This window comes from Ailuropoda melanoleuca, chromosome 2 (assembly GCF_002007445.2).
Source record: "Ailuropoda melanoleuca isolate Jingjing chromosome 2, ASM200744v2, whole genome shotgun sequence".
NCBI classification, from domain to species: Eukaryota; Metazoa; Chordata; class Mammalia; order Carnivora; family Ursidae; genus Ailuropoda; species Ailuropoda melanoleuca.
In genome coordinates this window covers 129842506-129862378 of record NC_048219.1, presented here as the reverse complement: position 1 = coordinate 129862378, position 19873 = coordinate 129842506, and the positions used below count along the sequence as shown (strand labels likewise).

Genomic DNA, 19873 nt, shown 5'->3' with positions numbered 1-19873 from the left:
GTAAAGCAATAGCATTAAGTATATTCACATTGTTATGCAATGAATCTGCAGACTTTTTTCATCTTGTAAAACTGAAATCCTAAATCCAATAAACAATTACCCTTCATTTCCCCCCTCCCAGCCCCTGGCAACCCCCATTCTACTTTCTGTTCCTATTAATGTGACTACTTCAGATACTGCAGATAAGTAGAATCATACATTATTTGTCCTTTTGTGACTGGTATATTTCACTAAGCATATTGTCCCCCAGGTTCATCCATCTTAGAGCATATGTCAGAATTTCCTTCCTTTTTGAGACTGAATAATATCCCATTATATGCATATACCATATTTTGTTTTTCCACTAACCCATTGATGAACATTTGGGTTTCTTCCACCTTGTGGCTAAGAGTTTTTGCTGGGTGATTATATATATATATATGATTTTATTGAATTTTTTAAATATACGGAATTGTTATCCCATCTTATATATAACAAAACCAAGACCAGTAATATTGTGTGCTTTTTCTGAAACTTCACAGCATATTTGTCAGGTTGTCAGGTTAAGAATAAACCTCAGGTTTCTTGACTTTCAGTCTGGTAGTCTTGTCTCTTCCCAACAGTTGCCACTTCATATAGGAATTTAAGAATTACCAGACCAGTGTAACTGCATGACGTAGTCAATCTGGTGGCACTATGAGAGATCTTCTAAAATATAGTTGTTTCCTAAAACTTTATAGTATTGAGATACATTTCAATAGTTAATATTTTCTGTCTGATTCCTATTTTCCCAAACTATAAAACCTACCAGTTATACATTTCAATATAAAAAATGTAGCAAGTATTCAATAGAACACTGAGTATTACTAAGTTTTGAATTAAAATCTTTGACAATTAGTTCTTTTTTAATATATTCTACTGTGGTAACATATATTTAAAATAAAATATGCCATTTAACCATTTTTAAGTGTATGATTTAGTGGTATTAATTACATTCACAATGTTGTTCAACCATCCCCTCTATTTCCAAAACTTATCATCATCCCAAACAGAAACTCTGTTTTTAACTATTAAGCAGTAACTCCCAATTCCCCATCCCTCCAGCCCATGGTGAGTTCTAATCTATTTCCTATCTTTGTGAATTCGCCTGTTTAGATATTTCATATAAGTGAATTCATACAATATTTGTCCTTTTGTTTCTGCCTTATTTCACTCTGTGTAATGTTTTCAAATTTTATCCATATAATAGCTTGTATCAGAACTTCATCCCTTTTTATGACTGAATAATATTCCATGCCACATTTTGTTTCTCCTGTCATCTGTTGAGGGACTTGGGGTGTTTCCACTTTCTGGTTGTTGTGAATAAATCTACAGTGAACATTGGAACACAGGTATCTGCTGGATTCCCTGTTTTCACTTTTTTGGGGTATATGCCTAGGAACGGAATTGCTCATATATCAATTCTATGTTTAACTTTTTGAGGAACCAGTAAACTGTTTTTGATGTGGCTAAACCATTTTACAAGCCTACCAGCAGCATATGCTAGCAATTTCTCCACATCTTTTTTTTTAAAGATTTTATGTATTCATTTGAGAGAGAGAGAGAGAGAGAATGAACAAGCAGGGGGAGGGGCAGAGAAAGAAGCAACCTAAGCCGAAGGCAGATGCTTAACAGACTGAACCACTCAGGCGCTCCTTCTCCACATCTTTAGCAGCACTTGTTATTATCTTTTTAATTATTGCCATCCTAGTGCGTCTCTAGTGTTATCTTATTGTGGTTTGATTTACATTTCCCTAATGGCTAATGATATTATCTTTCCATGTGCTCATTGGCCACTCGTATATTGTCTTGGAAGAATGTCTATTCTTTTACTTGGGCTATTTGTCTTTTTATTGTAGAGTTGTAGGAGTTCTTTACATATTCTAGATATTAAGCTCCTATCAGATACATGTTTTGCAAGTATTTTCTCCCATTCTGTAAGCTTGCCTCTTCTAATGTCCTTTCATGCACAAAAGTTTTAATTTTAACAAAGTCCAATTTATCTAATTTTTCTTTTGTTATTCATGCTTCTGGTGCCATATCTAAGAATAGGTTGCCAAACCCAAGGTCATAAAAATTTACTTCTTATGTTTCTTCTAAGAGGTTTATGGTTTTAGCTCTTATATTAAGGATTTGGTCTATTTTTAGTTAATTTTCATACCTTGCAACTACTAGGACAGATGCATCTTGGAGTGCTCTGTATGGAACAGCCACAAAGGAATGCCTATCTTGTCTCAAAATCACACTTTTGCTGCAGACAGTGAGCAACCCCAAAGTATGAACACAACTGTGTTAGTTACTAATCATAATTTCTCTACGTGTTGAAGAGGATATTTTAAGGAACTTCACCGCAAATAAAACCTTGGCATTAGAGAAATAATTCTCAGAAACTCTCAATGGTTGTTTTTGGTTCAGGCCTTGGCTATTATCCTCTCCCCAAACTTCTTTATCTGCACGGCTTAACTCCTGTCCATGTTTTCTCCTTTGTAAGCATATTGAGCATGTATGTATAGAGGCATGGTAGCAGTGATGGTGGAGCAGACTCAGGACAGGAGAGCAAACGAATGCCTCCTTTGACAGAAATAGAAAAGGGCCTGAGTAAAGCACACACACATACATGAGAGGAGAAAGGCTTTCTGAAGCAGGATTGGAGAGCATTAAAAATCCTTGTGTAGCTCAAAGTTTAAAAAAACTTTATTGATAACTAACAGCTAGATGAGTGGTTCACAGCCCTGATCAAATACTTAGAATCACCCCATGAGCTTTTTAAAAATGTCAAGGTGCAGGAGACATCCTAAAGATTCTGATTTAATTGATCTGCATTGGATCTACTTATCAGTGTTTTTTAAAAGCCTCCTCGGTTATTCAAATGTGCAGCCAGTATTTGCCCAGCAATGCAATAGTTGCACAACTTAGTCTTTGAATCATTCAGAGGATTTGACTAATAAATCCTGTCACAGCAGGCTACCTGAAAAAGGCGATCTTTTGGAGGGTGAGGTTATAGGGTCCTCAAGTGTCCCCACCTACCACACCTTCCCTTGCATAGAGATGGCTAAAATCCCACCATTGGAGTCTCACTCCTTTGCCTTGACTCTATTTTTTTTTTAAGGGAAGTATTTCTGAGATTGCCTCATCTGTCATCTACAGCTTGGAATAAGTGGGCTTATCAGATTATTAGAAAAACTGGTAATAGGAGGATTGAAAACAGAGAGGAGGAGAGCCCCATGGGGATGGCTCCCCTGATTAACAAAGTTACAGAAGGAAAACTGGGAAGTAGCAATGACAGGCATTATTCACGTCACAGTTCTGAATGAGCATCAGTATGGTATGTCCCACTAAGTTTTGTTTCTTGTTTGTCAATTTCCTAGAGCTAATTTTTTTTCTGAGAAAAAAATCCTAGTTGGTTGACTAATTACCCACCTTTAAGAGTTTTAAAACTGAGCTACCAGAACTTTAGCATATTTTCTAATGTTTCATCAATTATCTTCTCTGTGTTTGATGATGTATGAGTCTTGACCTGGGATCACCCCCTAGAAAAGTGAGTCATCTAAGACACTTTTCACGGCAGAGCTGTAAGCAGAAACAATTCTAAGTGTGCATGTGCTTGTGCGTGTATTAGGTTAACTTCTATGCTTCTACTCATGTATTTTTTAAAAAGATTTATTTATTTATTTATTTATTTATTTATTTATTTATTTATTGGAGAAAGAACAGGAGCGGGAGAGTGGGGGGAAGAGCAGAGGGAGAAGCAGACTTCCCACTGAGCAAGGAGCCCAATGCAGGGCTCAGTCCTGGGACTCTGTGGTCATGACCAGAGCCAAAGGCAGACACCTAACTGACTGAGCTACCCAGGCACCCCTACTCATACATTTTTATAAAAGGATCTGGATTGAATGCTAACGGCTGCTTTGCACATCTAGTCTGAGATTAGCCAAAATTTGATTTCATGCACAAGATAGCTTTTCCTTTAAAAAACACTCTCCTCTTTCCTAAAAAATGTATTGACATCATTAACACTTTATTCATTCATTCATTAAACTATGTTGGATATTGATAATTTTATGGTGAGGAAAAACTGACATAATCGCTTCTCTTTTGTAGTTTACAGACTGAAGGGGGAATAAACATTAGTAAACCAATCACGAGTATAACTCTATAACTGTCACACATGCGATGAAGCAGGAGTTACATAGTTCTCTAAAAGTTTTTAACAGGAGAACTTGACTGAGGTGGTTAGAAGGACAAGAAGCATTGTAAGCAGGGGGGTACAGCATGTGCTAAAGTCCTGTGGTGAGTGGGAATGTGACCTATTGAAGAAACTAAAGGAAGCATAGAGAACTAGAGTGTGAAAAGTGAGATGAAAAAGTTTCTGTTTTTATCCTAAGAACAATAAGAAGCCCCTCAAGGGTTTTAACTAAAGAAGGACAAGATCAGGACTGATTTTTGAAAAGAATCATTCATGCTGGAATGGCAAAGACAGATTGGAGGAAGCAAGGATGAGGAAGGTTTTAGGGGTGGTTGGGAAGCTATTGTAATAGTCCAGGCAAGACAGAAGTAGTTTGGGCCAAGATAGTGAAGGCAGAGACTGTGAGGTGGCAGGAATGGGAAGAATGAGGGGAGGACTCCGAGAAGTGGGATGTATGTCTAAATGGTAATTGAAAGGGGGATGGAGTGGGAAGTCAAGGAGACTCCCAGGTTTCAGGCTTATATAAATGCATGGCTGACTTTGCCAGTCAGCATCACTAAGAACACTGGAAAAGGACCAGCTTTGGCAGAAAGGTCATAAATTCCATTTTCAAATTTTGAACTGGAAATGACTTTCAGATAAAAAAAGAATTTTATATTCAAAGCTTGTTTGCAATATAGTAGGATATCCTTAATTCATAGCAATAATAAGAGATGCATTAAACTTGATCACATTTTGCAAATTAGTAAGTAAATAAATGATTTAAAATTGAGTGCTGTACTTCATCTTACTGCTTTGCTTTAATTACTAATGACACCACTTTGAACTGTGTTAGTAAATATGTTTTTGGGTTTTTTTAGGAACAATGAAGTTGTGGTAATAGGAAATAGTCAAGCTAGTGTGGCTGAGGCAAACGTGGGGGGATGGTGGTGTAGAGGGTAGGATGGGGGGCGTGTGTGTGTGTTTTCTGGAAAGATTTATTGAGCTAACTAAACCAACGAGGTTCATTGGTATTTATGAATGGTTCATTAGTGTGACTATCTGAACACAAGGTGAATTCACATTAAATGATAAGACTGCCTAATAATTAGTGTGTGCCACTCTTTGGAATTTGTAATTAGAGAAAAGAGACAAAATGAAAGGAGACAGATAAAGGAATAGTTGTTATAAAATTAAAATCCTTTAAAGCCAATTCTGTTTCTTTGTGAAGCAAACAAGGTAAAGAGGACCAGAAGAATTGAAATTGTACTTCCTCTGTTAGTTGGTAACTCCAGGCTTCATCAATGTTTCTGTTTTTTTATCCCCAAAACAGTGGACAATCCCTGATAGATAGATAGATGATAGATAGATAGATAGATGATAGATAGATAGATACATAGATACATAGATACATAGATACATAGATTACATAGATAGAGATTTATGGGAAATCCCTAATAGTCACTAAAGAGTGACATGATCAGGATTAAGTTCTGAAAAGAACTGCCTGTGCACTATTGACATTTGGAGCTGGATTATTCTTTGTTATGAGGGGACTGACCTGTGAGTTATACAATGTTTAGCAGAATCCCTGTACTCTATCCACCAACAGCAAAGCTCCCCCCTTGAGCTGTGATGACCAAAAATGTCTCCTGACATTATTGAATGCTCCCCTTTGAGAACCAATGGACTAAATCTAGAAGGCCTGAGAATGTCATTTGACAACTATTTAGGGGTCTCTTGGCTTTTATCATATTCCATAAATATTTACTGGGGAACTTCTTTGTTGTGATGTTCAAAGAAGAGTGAAACTAAGTGCTTTTTAAGGAGTTTATGGTGATGGGGAAGGATTGTGGGACTGACAAATATAGAAATTAAACGATGAGGAAAGATATCATTCCAAAGGAGGATGGGGAAGGCTGCTCTCTCAAGTATAGGCTTCCACACTAGCCTAGAATTATCTTGTAACTGGAGTTTTCTCGGCAGTGAAATCTTGAGATCTAACCTATCAATGACTTATTTCATTGATAAGAGAACGGTCCACATGGAATATCCTTTGTATACAATCCCTCCTGACTTCTCTGGAACTTTGCCTGACCCCCTATAGCCTTTCTTTTCTATCTCTCCCTCTCCCCTGACTCCACCTGGTCCTATTAACATGTTTAAATTTCAGTGATCTTTGGCTGAAGGTGAGGGGATATCTTCAACCCTACCTGACCTGTCCAGTAGTTACTGTTCCATTTCTCACTCCATAATGACTAACCCTGCCATGCCACAGATATGATTCTCTCATGAGTAACAATCAACTCTCACTGCCAAATCCCATAGCCTTCGTTTTATGTTCCATTGACACTACTAGCCACCCTCCCTTCTGTTTCTCCTTCCTAGGTTTCCTTGGTTCTGCCCTTGCTTCCCCTTCCAGCTGTGCTCTGTTTTTTCTTTTCTGGCTCTTCCTTGTAGACTTACAAATCACATAGTTAACTCAAGTAATTAATCAATTAAAATACCTGGTGTGGTTTGATTCCCTAGTATTCCTCTCTCACTTAAAGTGAGGAAGTGTATTCATAAATAAAATTGAACTAAGCTATTAATTGCTACCTCCAAATTTTTTTTAAAACTAAATCTACCACTATACACTTTGCAATCAGGCTGGCTCCTTTTTAAAAGGAATACTATTTTTCACTGAGCAGAAGACATTGTTCTGATATCCTGCATAACAAAACACATCCTTGCTTCTGTTTCAGCCAGATACAACTGCATGCAAATATTGACTTACCCTAAAAGCTAGTCCTCTGTTTTACTTTCATAACTTTGGAGGGGCTCAAAGAAAAAAATGAGGCATTTCTGCTTCAGAAAATTATAAAGAATTCTAAAGGTTGATCCTCAGTGTCTTTGGGAGGTTTTTAACTCATTTAGAAAAATATGGAAATGAATGGGTTTTTTTGGACATTTTTTTAAAGTGCCTTTTGGTGAAAATCCCCAAAGACCCAAGTGATTGGAAGAACTGGACGTCTGCTCAAGACTTCTGTGTTGAAGAAGGAGGGACACTAGTCACCATTGAAAATGAGGTGGAGCAAGGTTGAGTACTCGATGTTCAATCAGCAAAAATAACCATTTTTATTCAAATATTTATTAAAATGTTCCCCCAAAACACTAGTATTTCCAAATCTACATTTTAAGTGTTATATTGCTGATGATGCATAAATTTTCAGTTTAACCTGTAAGGTTTATATCATGACATCTGTAAAAGGATATTGCATTGCTTATAAACTGCTGATTTTTGGAGGCTTTTGTCTCCCCAGTAGTCATGGAAAAAATAAGGACATATTTATGATCTTTATTTCAAAATGGCTAAAATAATCTGAGGTATACTCTTTTATAATTGCGTGGTATAATTTTTAGGTCTTTTTAGATTTACCTGTAAACTTGTATTTGATATTTAGGCAATTGTATGCTTCAGTTTAAGTATAGTAGATAAATCCTCTTTTGTTTAGAAAGGCATTGAATGAACACTGGAAATAGTTTTGTTAATGATATGATGAAATCCCAGGCTTAGCCAGCTAATGTGTGTCAATTTAAACTGAAACAAAAGTGAAAAGACTGCATTACCTTAATAAGAACAAAGTAACAAATTCCTACAATTGATTGGTAATTTTTGTCATTTAAATAAAACATAGCTATAAACAGAATTCGATGATTACCCAAATGGTTTATATGGTATTAAATCTGATAATGTATTCCTATTTTTCAGCTTTCATTACTATGAATCTTTTTGGCCAGACCACTAATGTGTGGATAGGGTTACAAAATGATAATTATGAAAAATGGGTAAATGGAAAGCCTGTGGCATACTCTAACTGGTCTCCATTTGATGTAATAAATGTAAGTTTTCAGATTTATTTTTTAGAAATCATTTTAGCAAGAGATCTTATTTGATACTTACTAAAGTATTTTTTTACTTCTTATATTTTATAAGCATAAATTTTTATTAGTCTGTTACTAATATATTAATTTTAATAATGTAATTACATATCATTTTCATGTGTTCCACTAATGTAATTACTCTCACAATAATTATTTATCTTGTAGGTTATGAACTGATCTGTGAACAGGTTTATTAAATGCAAATAAAAGAATAATAGTGTTTGAATTTTTTAAATTGTCCTTAATAAAAATGTCAGTGTTACAATAATGCTGTATTTTATCATTTTCTTGAAAACATATGTATCTTTCTAAAGATTCCAAGTCATAACACCACTGAAGTTCAAAAACATATTCCTGTCTGTGCCTTGCTATCAAGTAATCCCAATTTTCATTTCACTGGAAAATGGTATTTTGAAGACTGTGGAAAAGAAGGTCATGGGTTTGTTTGTGAAAAAATGCAGGGTAAGAAATATTTGCTTTTTTATTCCTTTCATCTTTATGCCCCATTCTTCTCTTCCATATTTGTTTTACACACTGTATGACTGTCATTTTCATAGCTAACAGTGACAGGCACTTACTTTTTGAGTTTTACATTTACTTACTCATTTAATCTCCACTACCCCAGGATTATACCCTCTAGTGGGGTTCTAAAGACTAAAGACCACTTGAGAGATGACCATGTTTAAGCATTCATTTGAGAGATGACCATGTTTAAGCATCCATTTTGGCCATATTAAATAGCTTTACTGCTTTATTCTGGGTTTATGAGTGTGTTCAGGTAATGAAAAATACATTAAGAAAATGTTGGAAAAGAATCAGAGAAATAAACAAACTAATATTTCCTACTTTCTTGGAAACCTAAAAATGCTCTCTGTGGCTAAATATGGCATGCAGCATGTTTCTAGAGCTGATGATCAGAACCCCCAGTGACTTTTGGTGTGAAATACATATAAAAGCCATACTATTACACATAGTGGGGTTGATGGTCAGGGTGGATGCGCTGTAAGTGACCTCGAATAATAAAAATAAAAACAGCAAGAACAACAACAGCTCATATCTCACGCTTTCACCAAGTGCAAGGCTTCCCTCTACCGTGCTACTGTAGAAGACCATAGCTTGTGTCTGGAGCTGGGTAGAACTCTAGGAAGCCTGTTGTATGTACACTTACTTGGAATATGAATTATACCCCTTGTGTTGCATGCATGTGAACTTTTTAATGCACTAAGTATCATCTCCAGAAAAACAATTCCAGAGAAGCCCCATTTCCTAATTCACAGTTATCATTAAACATAATAATAGTCAGGAACTGAAAGAAGATACCCAACCAGTTATAGCAAGAGTATTATGAGAAGGGGCACCTGGGTGGCTTAGTCGTTAAGCGTCTGCCTTCGGCTCAGGGCATGATCCTGGCGTTCTGGGATCGAGCCCCACGTCAGGCTCTTCAGCTGGAAGCCTGCTTCTTCCCCTCCCACTCCCCCTGCTTGTGTTCCCTCTCTAGCTGGCTGTCTCTCTCTCTGTCGAATGAATAAATAAAATCTTTAAAAAAAAAGAGTATTATGAGAAAAGCAGAGTCTTGTAGGGAAAGAAGTATCAATATACCATGTACTTACACACTTATGATATACCTGGCACTGGGCCTTGGCTTCAGAAGCATTAAGGCATAAAAGCCTCCCAACAATGCTAGGATAAATAGGTAAAAGTCTCCCCATGTTTCAGATGAGAAACTTGAGGCTTAGAAAAAGTAAATAATGTATTCAAGGTCTCTCAGTTAAAGACAATGATTCTATTCTATGACCTTGATGTTGATCTCTTCTTTAAATGTCCCACTTCTTTAAACTCTGACGACTTTCTCTCTGATATTTTTGAGACTAACAATGTATATGTTCTTTTAGACACAGTATAAAGTAGCTGTGGTTGAGAGCATAGGCACTGGAATTCACACCCTCCCTGGGTTCCTTCCCCACCTCTGTAAATAACTGTCAGTAAAGTTTCTTATAGTCTTTGAACTTGATTTCCATATCTGTCAAATAGGATAATTACTATCTCACAGACTCTGTGTATATACAATACTTAGCAAGTTGCCAGCAATATTAACAAATGATAGTTGTTCCTATTATTATTTCCAAAAAAAATATTAATCAACTACATAAATTCTTGTAGCCTACAATAAATGTCCAAATTCTGCTCCACTTCTTTATTTGCCATATAAATATGTGCTTACATTGGATGTAGAGCCTAGAGTCTAACTGCCTCAAAGATAAAGATTTCTAAATAACAGGGAGACAAGGACAAGGTCAAGAGCCCCAGTTTGGGACTTGGTTTCCGATAGATCTTTCTTTTTTAGGTCGGTGGGTGACAAAATCATGTTGTTCAAAATCACTTATGTTTTGAAGTTTGATGGAATCAATTACACATGGAGAATTTTGTATGTGTGAAAACACAGATATATAATGGGAGAAAACAGTTAAATTGGTAATTAGGTCACATATTTGAAAAATTTCAATTACCTTAATCTTACTAATTATTATCATTTTAAAAAAATCTGCTATGGTATCATACTGGGTTTTTTAAAAAATAACCTTAGACTTGGTACACAGGCTGGCAAACAGACTTCTAGTAAAGAATAAACAGGTATAAAAGTGTACTCCATCACGATTTTGTTGGTTAATAGATTAATTTCACTTTAGTTTTACAATATGTACTACTATGTTATTGAGGTCACATTTTTAGGTAAAAGTCAAATTCCCGTTTTGCCGCTTTTACTTGGCATAAAGAACCAACATTTACTGAACACCTGCTGTGTTCCAGGTACTATGTTCCAAATACTGAGTTCCCATAAGTGCCTTATATGGTTGTCTCTGAGCTCTACCCACACCCCTCTAAGGAAGGCCTTACTCATCTCTTATAGAACAGAAATTTGAGGCTTGGAGGGATTATTGATTTTCCCAAGGTCACTTAGCCCTGTATAGTCAGGACTGGGATTGAGTCCCAGGTCTTCTGACCTATCCACACCTGGTCACACTTCTTTTCAACCCCAAATGGGTGTATTTTAAGTGTTTATTAATGTAATTTTTAAATTTATTTCTAGAATTTATACATGTAAATATTAAACATGATAACTATCATGCAATCTCAAATTTAATAAAGGGTGGTATTTGAGAATATGCACTTGTAAAATTATGTTTGCAACATTGTATATGACAACAAAATATATGTCAATACTCTCTTAGTAAGTATTAAGTTCTGCCAGAGCTGTTAGGCCGGGTGTAGGTAGTGAAATAAAACCTACCTAAGGAGATCAGTTCCATCAAAAAGTGGTCAGTTTAAAAAGGAACAGTAAAAAAATAGGAAATCTAGAAATGCTTAACTGTGTGTGTATACTTTTAAAGACACTCATGCATTAAATTTCCTGAGCGTTCTTATTCTTTAGCATCACCTATGCTTTCAGGTATTATTCTCATTTTGAAATAGTTCTGGGAAGGAAAATTCTGATGTTAACCACAGAACGGACCATTATGACAGGAATCCAAACTAAGTTTGTCTCCCCCTTTCTTAACCAGATGCTGAAATGACTTTTGTTGTTTTTGCTCTAGATACCTCTGGACACAGTATAAATACATCTGATATGTATCCAGTCCCCAATACCTTGGAATATGGGAACAGAACTTACAAAATAATTAATGCAAATATGACTTGGTATACAGCAATAAAAACCTGCCTAATGCATGGAGCAGAATTGGCCAGCATTACAGATCAGTATCACCAGTCCTTCCTCACTGTTATCCTCAACCGGCTAGGATATGCCCACTGGATTGGACTATTCACTGCAGATGTAGGTATCTTAAATCCCTTGGAACATCCCTGCATAAGTTAAGTTTCACATCTACCTCCTTAATGATATGGCCACTGAAATTAACAGAAAAAAGTTACCAGAAATAATAGTAAATTAGTAAATAGTAACATTTAATAAATTGGTTCATAGACTAACTACTGACCAACCTTATGAAGAGCCTACCTATGACTACAAATTAAAGATATACACCTTTTTAGAGTATACATCCACTTGCCTAATTTCTGGGAATTAATGCCCTTCAAAGGTTCTCTGAAAATTTCTGAGTATCTGGGGATACTGCCTCTTGTGGGCAATGGAACACATCTTAAACTCAAGCACCTGCATTTGAGTAATTTGTTGCATTTAAGAAATCCCCAAGAAAAATGGATCATGCTTCCTGTCTAGAAATGTGATTATTAATTAATTCAGTACCCCTTTGGAATTTAACACATGGGTTTTCTCTCCTTTTTTTTGGAGAGGAAGACCTTTTTAGTTTTAGTTTTCTCTTTTTTTAAGTAAAAGCATTATATGCTCAAAGTAGTGAAAAGTAAAATCTATCTATTCTATCCCAACCTCTCGTTCTACTCCCCAACAATAATCACTTGTGAACAGTTTCTTGTGCGTCATTTAGAAATTTTCTACATATGTACATATATACACATAATGAATATCTATATTGTTTTTTAAGTACAAATGAGGTCATACTACATGTGCTGTCCTTAAACTTGCTTTCTGTTTAATATACCTTGTACTGTTTTCTATGTCAGCACATAAAAATCTAACACATTCTTTGGGACAGCACCACATAAGGATATACTATACCATTCTCCCCTGAATAGAAATTTGGGTTCTTCTCAGTTTTTCACAACTACAAATAATACAAACAAACATCTTTGTGCAAGTTGGATAAATTCCTAGAAGTGAAATTGCTAAGTACACTTTAAATTTTAACAAATAGTGCCATATTGCCCACCAAAGTTTGTATTGATTTACATGCCAACAACTATGACAACATAACATTTTTAAATATCCTTATTAATACTGGGTATTATCAAAATTTTAATCCTTGCTATCAGGATAGGTGAGAGAATGGTATTTTATGGTTGTTTATTGTATTTATGCATTATAAAATGTTTTAACTTCATGTAGTCAATTTTGCATTATGGTCTCTGGATTTTTTATCGGACTTGAAAAGATTTTCCCCACACCAAGAGAATAAAATATTTAGCTAAGTTTCCTTTAGCACGTATGTTTTCAATTTTCTGTATGAATCTTTGATCAATCTGAAATTTTTTTGGTGTCAAAAACAAGATACTGATCAACATCACTCTGTTGTTTACTGGGAAATTATGGTGGCAGGGAACCAAGGATTCCCAAAAACTAAAATAGATACTGTTGTGACAGATATTTCTTTTAGTCAGCCATATTCACAAGCTGTCCTAGACCCCCTGAAAAATAAGTCTAGATGTGGAAATATAAATCTATGTGTGAAGTAAATGCTGCTCAAACAGCACTGGGTAATGCCACCAGCAGTCCTAGCAAGGAAATGATAGCTCGATTTCCCTCCACAGAATGGTCTTAATTTTGACTGGTCAGATGGAACCAAATCTTCCTTCACTTTTTGGAAAGATGATGAGTCATCTGTTTTGGGTGACTGTGTTTTTGCTGACACCAGTGGGCGCTGGAGTAGCACAGCCTGCGAGTCATTTCTTCAAGGAGCAATTTGTCGTGTACCTACTGGTAGGTTCAATTCTATTCAACTCAACAAATACATACTGGGAACCTACTGTGTGCAAGGCACTGTGCTAAGCAGGAGCTATGAGTAAGAGTAATAAGAAGTTTCTGCCCTCAAGAGGCTTCTTGAGGTAGGTGATGTTTAGACAAGTAACTATTATACCAGGCAGGGCTACCAAATGATGGAAAAGAGGTAGCACGTGTTGTGGGGGTTAGCAGGAAAGAGAACACACCATACCCGCTTGAGAATAAGTAGAAAGACTTCTTGAAGGACATGACTATCTATGGAGACTGGCCTTGAAGAATAGATGGGGTGTAGTCCAACAATGATGGGACATGGAGAGGCATTCTGAGCAGAAAAGCTTAGGCAAAGACATGGAAAGAAGAAACGATTGGACATGTATAAAAGAAGCTGGTGCTGAGACTTGCCTGCACGGCAGGATACCAGTAAGGAGAGGTGGGAAATCAGGCTAGAAACCTGCATTAAGAGCATGTATGAAAGAAAAGCTAATTCTGCTTCTAAAACACCATGAAAGTTATGCTTCCCTTTTCAATAACGTTGCATTTATTGAGTGTTTAAGAAATGTCAGGTACTAGCTCATTTAAACTTCTTGTGTAGGGGCACACTGGTTGGATCAGTCAGTAGAGCATGCAACTCTTAATCTCAGGGTCAGGAGTTTGAGTCCCATGTTGGGTGTAGAGATTACTTAGAAGAAAAAAACATTTTAAATAAATTTCTCATGTAAGGAAGATGTTGTTGTTAGCTCTCTTTTTATAAATAAAGAAACCCAAGTGTGAGGAGGACAGGTAACATGCCCACAGCCATACACAATTAGGATCTCAGCATGGATTTGACTCTCATGCTTGACCTCTAAAGCAAAGTCCACCTGAAATTTCCCTTAGTTACGTATTATGTTTTATTATGTTGTTACTTTACTGAATGCGTTAATTTCTTTCACAGGTTGATTGGCAGATAAGGATTTGCTAAATCTTTAATATTCAGCAATGCACAGAACACATTTTGTACATTTGGAAGTGCCTCTTGCTGACTTCATTCAGTTTCCAGTATTTCCATGAACACATCCCCCAGTTTTCCCAACATTTAGGATACCAATTATAAACATGAAAGACAGCCACGCTCACCCATGCAGCACCCAAACTAAGCCTAAGAAGCTATGCATTAATATACCCTGTTATGTGTAGGTAAAGATTATTTCTGCCAGATATGCTACAAACCAGTCTTGGTTTTATAATCATTTATATTAGACCCATTCTTTCAGAGTATTATCATGAAAATCTCATTACATATATTTATCTTAGTCTGTCATAGAATTTAATGCAATGTTTATCTTAATAAATGAACCCAGTCACCACCTTAAAATCATAACTGATTTTTGTTCATAGAAACAAAACCATTCGGACGCCCAGAGTTGTGCTCAGAAACATCTATTCCCTGGATAAAATTCAAAAGTAATTGCTACAGTTTTTCTACAGTCCTAGACAGTATGAGTTTTGAGGCTGCTCATGAATTTTGCAAAAAGGAAGGTAATTCTTTTGTGATGGTAAAATGCTTTCCATGCATTCCTTCTTGACATTTCAGTAAACAATGTGGTTTTCTTCATTTGTCTGATTATTTAGTGACTTTAGGAGCAACAAAAAAATTAGAAAAATAAATACTATTGAATTTGCTTGTTTGGGGATGGCGTATCTATGAAATTCAATGTCCAGGATAGAATTTGAAAACCTAAGATGATGTCTCAGAATAGTACACTTTCCCAAGGAAATGTTCCTTTTGAATGCATTTGATTTAGAATTTTAAGTTCCCTAAAATTAATATTCTATGCTTTGACGTCTTAAGTACAACCTGTACCTCTTAATAAATGTGGTATAACTTTTAAATTTTTAATCAAAAATCACTTATTTACAATAGGAATTTTCACTTTGCCAAGACTGAGCTTTACAAATTGTGGTACAGGAGACATTTTTAAATTGTATTACACATAAACACAAATACTTGTTTATTTACTGCTTATTTCTTTTACAGGATCTAATCTTTTAACAATCAAGGATGAGGATGAAAATTCATTTCTCCTAGAAGAGCTTTCTGCTTTTGGTTCTTCTGTCCAGATGGTTTGGTTGAATGCTCATTTTGATGGTGACAGTAAGTGATTTGGTTAGAGGAGAGGAGAGGGCATAAATAAATACATGGTGGTTAAAGTCGATGAAAATGGCATCTGCAAATCAGAAAGCTCTTCTTGGATACATTTGCCGTGAAAGAATAGCATGAATCCTAAAGCCGTTTCTTCCAAAGACAATATTGCAGCCCTTTTCTATACCTTTGTGTCCCTTGAAATAATCTTACAATACCAAAAATGAAAACAAGCAAACAACAAGTTTATCTTATACTTACCCTTACATCATGAAGATTCTTGGGTGGAAACTTGTGCTCACAGACTTAGTCATAGACAACAAAACCTTATTTATTTGAAAATACCCAAATTATTCCTTAATGTTAGAAAAGCACAACAGAATTATAGAAATGTTTCAGGGATAAATTGTGCTATTAGAATTATTTGCTTTTCATAAAAACCAGGGTTTGTGATCAAATGAGATCATGGCATTCTTCTCTCTATGTAATTGATGGTTATTTAAAGTACTTATAAAGAAAATTATCTTAATTGGTATGGAGAACTTATTACAGTGGTATACCAAGGTGGAAAGTGGGTCTACTCTGATAAGGAGGAGTGTTTCAATCACAGACATTGTTTCAAATTTCTAGTCCATTGTGACAATAAAAAGATGACTGACTTTTAGTTACTTTTATTGTTGGTTTTAAATCCTTTCAGACAATGCACCCCCATTATTGTTTACACATGGATGGACTCTATCATTGTCCCCACCCCTCAATACTGAGGGGTGGCTTGCTTTTTAGAGAAGTTCACTGTAAAATTATTTTAGAAAGTTAGCTATTTTGCAATGATATAGATGTTAGGACTTAAAATGATTTCTTTAAATTGATAATAATGATAAGGAATATTTCAAAATTCACACTGTTACATTAAGAAAGATGATAGTCTAAGTGAACTAAACTAGAACAATATATCTAAAATAAATAAAGAACTGTTCACAAGGCAACTTTACTAATACCCACCTTTTGATGTTGAGTTCATGACTGTACCTATCAAGTTTCATCCATCAGATAAGGAGGCAGTCTCATTAAATTGAGGAGCTGCTTTTTATGGTTCACTCCAGGCTTAGTGTATTTGGTAATTGTGCATATAATTCATAGTAAGTCAACAATTTTTCCACAGATGAAACCATAAAGTGGTTTGATGGAACTCCCACAGACCAGTCAAATTGGGGCATTCGGAAGCCAGAGATGGATCATGTCAAACCCCATCTGTGTATTGCCCTGAGGATCCCTGAAGGAGTATGGCAGTTATCCCCTTGTCAAGAAAAAAAAGGATTTATATGCAAAATGGAAGCAGGTAGGTAAAGCCAGAGGGTAATTCTTCATTTTGATTCCACCCTGACTAATAGTGATCCACCTCTGTAGCATTTAAAGCTTTGAAAATCCAAGTATTCAGGGAGTATTCAGATAGATTCTAACCTTATCATCTTGTTCAACATCAAACAAGTAAGAGGACATTTCAGCTCCTTCCTTCTCTAATATGAAGAAAAAAAAATCATTATAAAGACTATGACTGGGGTGCCTGAGTGGCTCAGTCATTAAGCATTTGCCTTCAGCTCAGGGCGTGATCCCAGGGTCCTGGGATCAAGCCCCACATCGGGCTCCCTGCTCTGCTGGGATGCTGGGAGCCTGCTTCTTCCTCTCTCACTCCCCCTGCTTGTGTTCCCTCTCTCGCTGGCTGTCTCTCTCTCTGTCAAATTAAAAAAAAAAAACTTAAGGAAAAAAAAAAAAGACTATTGCTTTCCAGAGTTGCCCTAGCTGTTAATGGGCAAAAAAGCAATTTAACCTCCAAAAAAAAAAAAAAAAATCGAACTAGCAATGTTAACCAGCAACCCTAATTCTGGCAACTGCTACTCAGAAATTTTAAGATTCATCTTCAGTACCAGAAAATATAATCTAGGCCTAGATATTTTTGTTGTGGATAAGTAGATGTGATTCTCTGTTGCTAACCTTAATATATTATAAAAGTCGTATTTTAAATTTGTCTTGAGCACATAGTTTGTGGTGATAAAAAAAAATAATAATTTTAGAAATCTAAGCCAGAAAATTCTAGTCAGTTGCAAACAATACAGAGATTTCTAAGATAGGATGTTAAAAATGATCATTAACAGTAGAAATGTAGAAATAATAATCACAACATTTCTAGATGGCAGTACAGCAGAGAAGGAGGAATTGGTGTGGCCTCGGCTGCTGGTGAAGGTTTTCAAGAGGAGACAAGGTTTTGGAATCCCAAAAGATAAAGAGAATAGAGAAGGGAAGCCTTATTAGACAAAAGCCCCAGTCTGATTAAAGGCAGCAATTGAGAATGAGCTTAGGGTGAAGGTCTCACATTAAATGGTGATGGGAATAAAACTGGACAGTAATGTAGGATCCATTCACAGAGAGTACCAGTCTCAAGAGCTGAACTTCATGGGGAAGAAGACAGGGAGCCCCTATGTGCTTTGTAGACACCTGCAGTGGAATCACACTCATCCAGATGTAAAGGGAGGCAGTTGTAATTTGAGTGACAGAACTGGGAACATGAGGAAGAGTAGAAATGGGAAAAGAGAATCAGCAGGATTTGGTGATCTATTAGACACTGGGCGGGGGGGGCGGGATGGAGGAGAAAAAACCGGTAGGTGTCAACACCAATGTTCAAGCCCCAGTAGTGTGGATAGCATGGAGAGCATGACGAAGCCTAATAAGTAGTGTGCCCAAGTGGTCAATAGCATTTAATTTCAAAAACAAACCAGGAATACCTCATGTCTGTACAGGATTTTAGAGCTTCCTGTAATATAGAGGACACCTCTTTCATCCCTCACAGCAACTTCCTGAGGCAGTGGAGCAGACATAATATTCCCATTTTACAGATGAGAAAAGCACTTGTCCAGATTGGGACTACATCAAGGACCATGCTCCAAATATTCTGACTCTACATATTCCTTCTATATCTGCCCATCGCATGCATCCAGAGAATAATTATTCTTTTAATAGTCTCTTTAAAAAGTATCTTCACACACACATAATATATGTTTTCAATAGCATTATGAAAAAGTGTACAGTATTATTTTTAAATTGCAAAAACAAGTTTTGTTAATGTGGTTTTGCTGTTGGTGACAATGTTTCTTTTAAGTATGTAAGAGTGAATGGACATAAGTACTGCACCAAGGCACTTCCTCCACTCGCAGTCCCTCTACTGATCTTCCTCTGAGTCATTCTCTACATATTTCTCTGGATCTTTACCTAGATTAAAAATAGCAGAGTTCAAATTTTAAGATAGAGTCTACTTGAAAGAGATACATTTCTACAGTAGAAAGTCCTCAGACAGGAACCCTCCAATTTTTTGAATGGAGGAGCTATTATTCATTTCCCAAGATTCTGGGGATTGAAAAGGTGAGAAGATACTGATTTTAAAATCCTTGCAGGCAGGTAAAGAGATTATCATTGCTGGACAAACTCCATCTCAGAGCTTAACAACACTTTGTTCATTGCAGGCAGGAACTGTATTTTATTCATATTTTTATTACAGCACAGTGCTGAGACTGGATGGAAATTTTCCAGCTTAAAAAAAAAAGCAGTGTATGTGTTTGTGAGCAATAATAATGATTACAATAAATCAGGGGTCAGCAAAATTTTCTTGTAAAGGGCCAGACAGTAAATATTTTAGGCTTTGGGGGCCATATAGTCTCTGTCACACTGCCATTTTAGCATGAAAGCAGCCACAGACAATACATAAACGGCTGAGTTCCAGTAAAACATTATTTATAAAAACAGGTACCAGATCTGATCCATGAGCCATAGTTTGCTGAGCCCTGCTATAAATAATAGCATAATTTTGCTGAATTAGAAGACAATTTTCATCTCAGTTTTTTTTATTTGGTTTTAGATATTCGCGCAGTAAGGGAGCACTCAGGAAAAGGTAGGTTTGAACAGTACAGAACATTTTGATTTCTCTTAGAATAATAAAATAGAAAGTAACTCTGTGACAGTACCTATCTTAGCCCATTGTCATTGAACTTTTCCTTTTTCA

The 19873-nt window shown here is 36.1% G+C and overlaps 1 protein-coding gene across 3 annotated transcripts in view; it reads left to right on the top strand.

Annotated features, from left to right (window-relative positions):
- The window catches only part of PLA2R1 (phospholipase A2 receptor 1), a 113030-nt gene that overhangs the window by 91746 nt on the left and 1411 nt on the right, over positions 1-19873 (top strand). The window contains exons 21-29 of one of the 3 annotated variants that reach the window (XM_002928392.4): positions 7144-7261; positions 7935-8065; positions 8422-8569; positions 11701-11939; positions 13511-13679; positions 15078-15218; positions 15718-15834; positions 16985-17161; positions 19730-19762. In XM_002928392.4, coding sequence (XP_002928438.1) covers positions 7144-7261; positions 7935-8065; positions 8422-8569; positions 11701-11939; positions 13511-13679; positions 15078-15218; positions 15718-15834; positions 16985-17161; positions 19730-19762 — 1273 coding nt within the window. The remainder of the gene's footprint in view (positions 1-7143; positions 7262-7934; positions 8066-8421; positions 8570-11700; positions 11940-13510; positions 13680-15077; positions 15219-15717; positions 15835-16984; positions 17162-19729; positions 19763-19873) is intronic. The other 2 variants (XM_034654608.1, XM_019809140.2) reach the window with 2 other exon arrangements.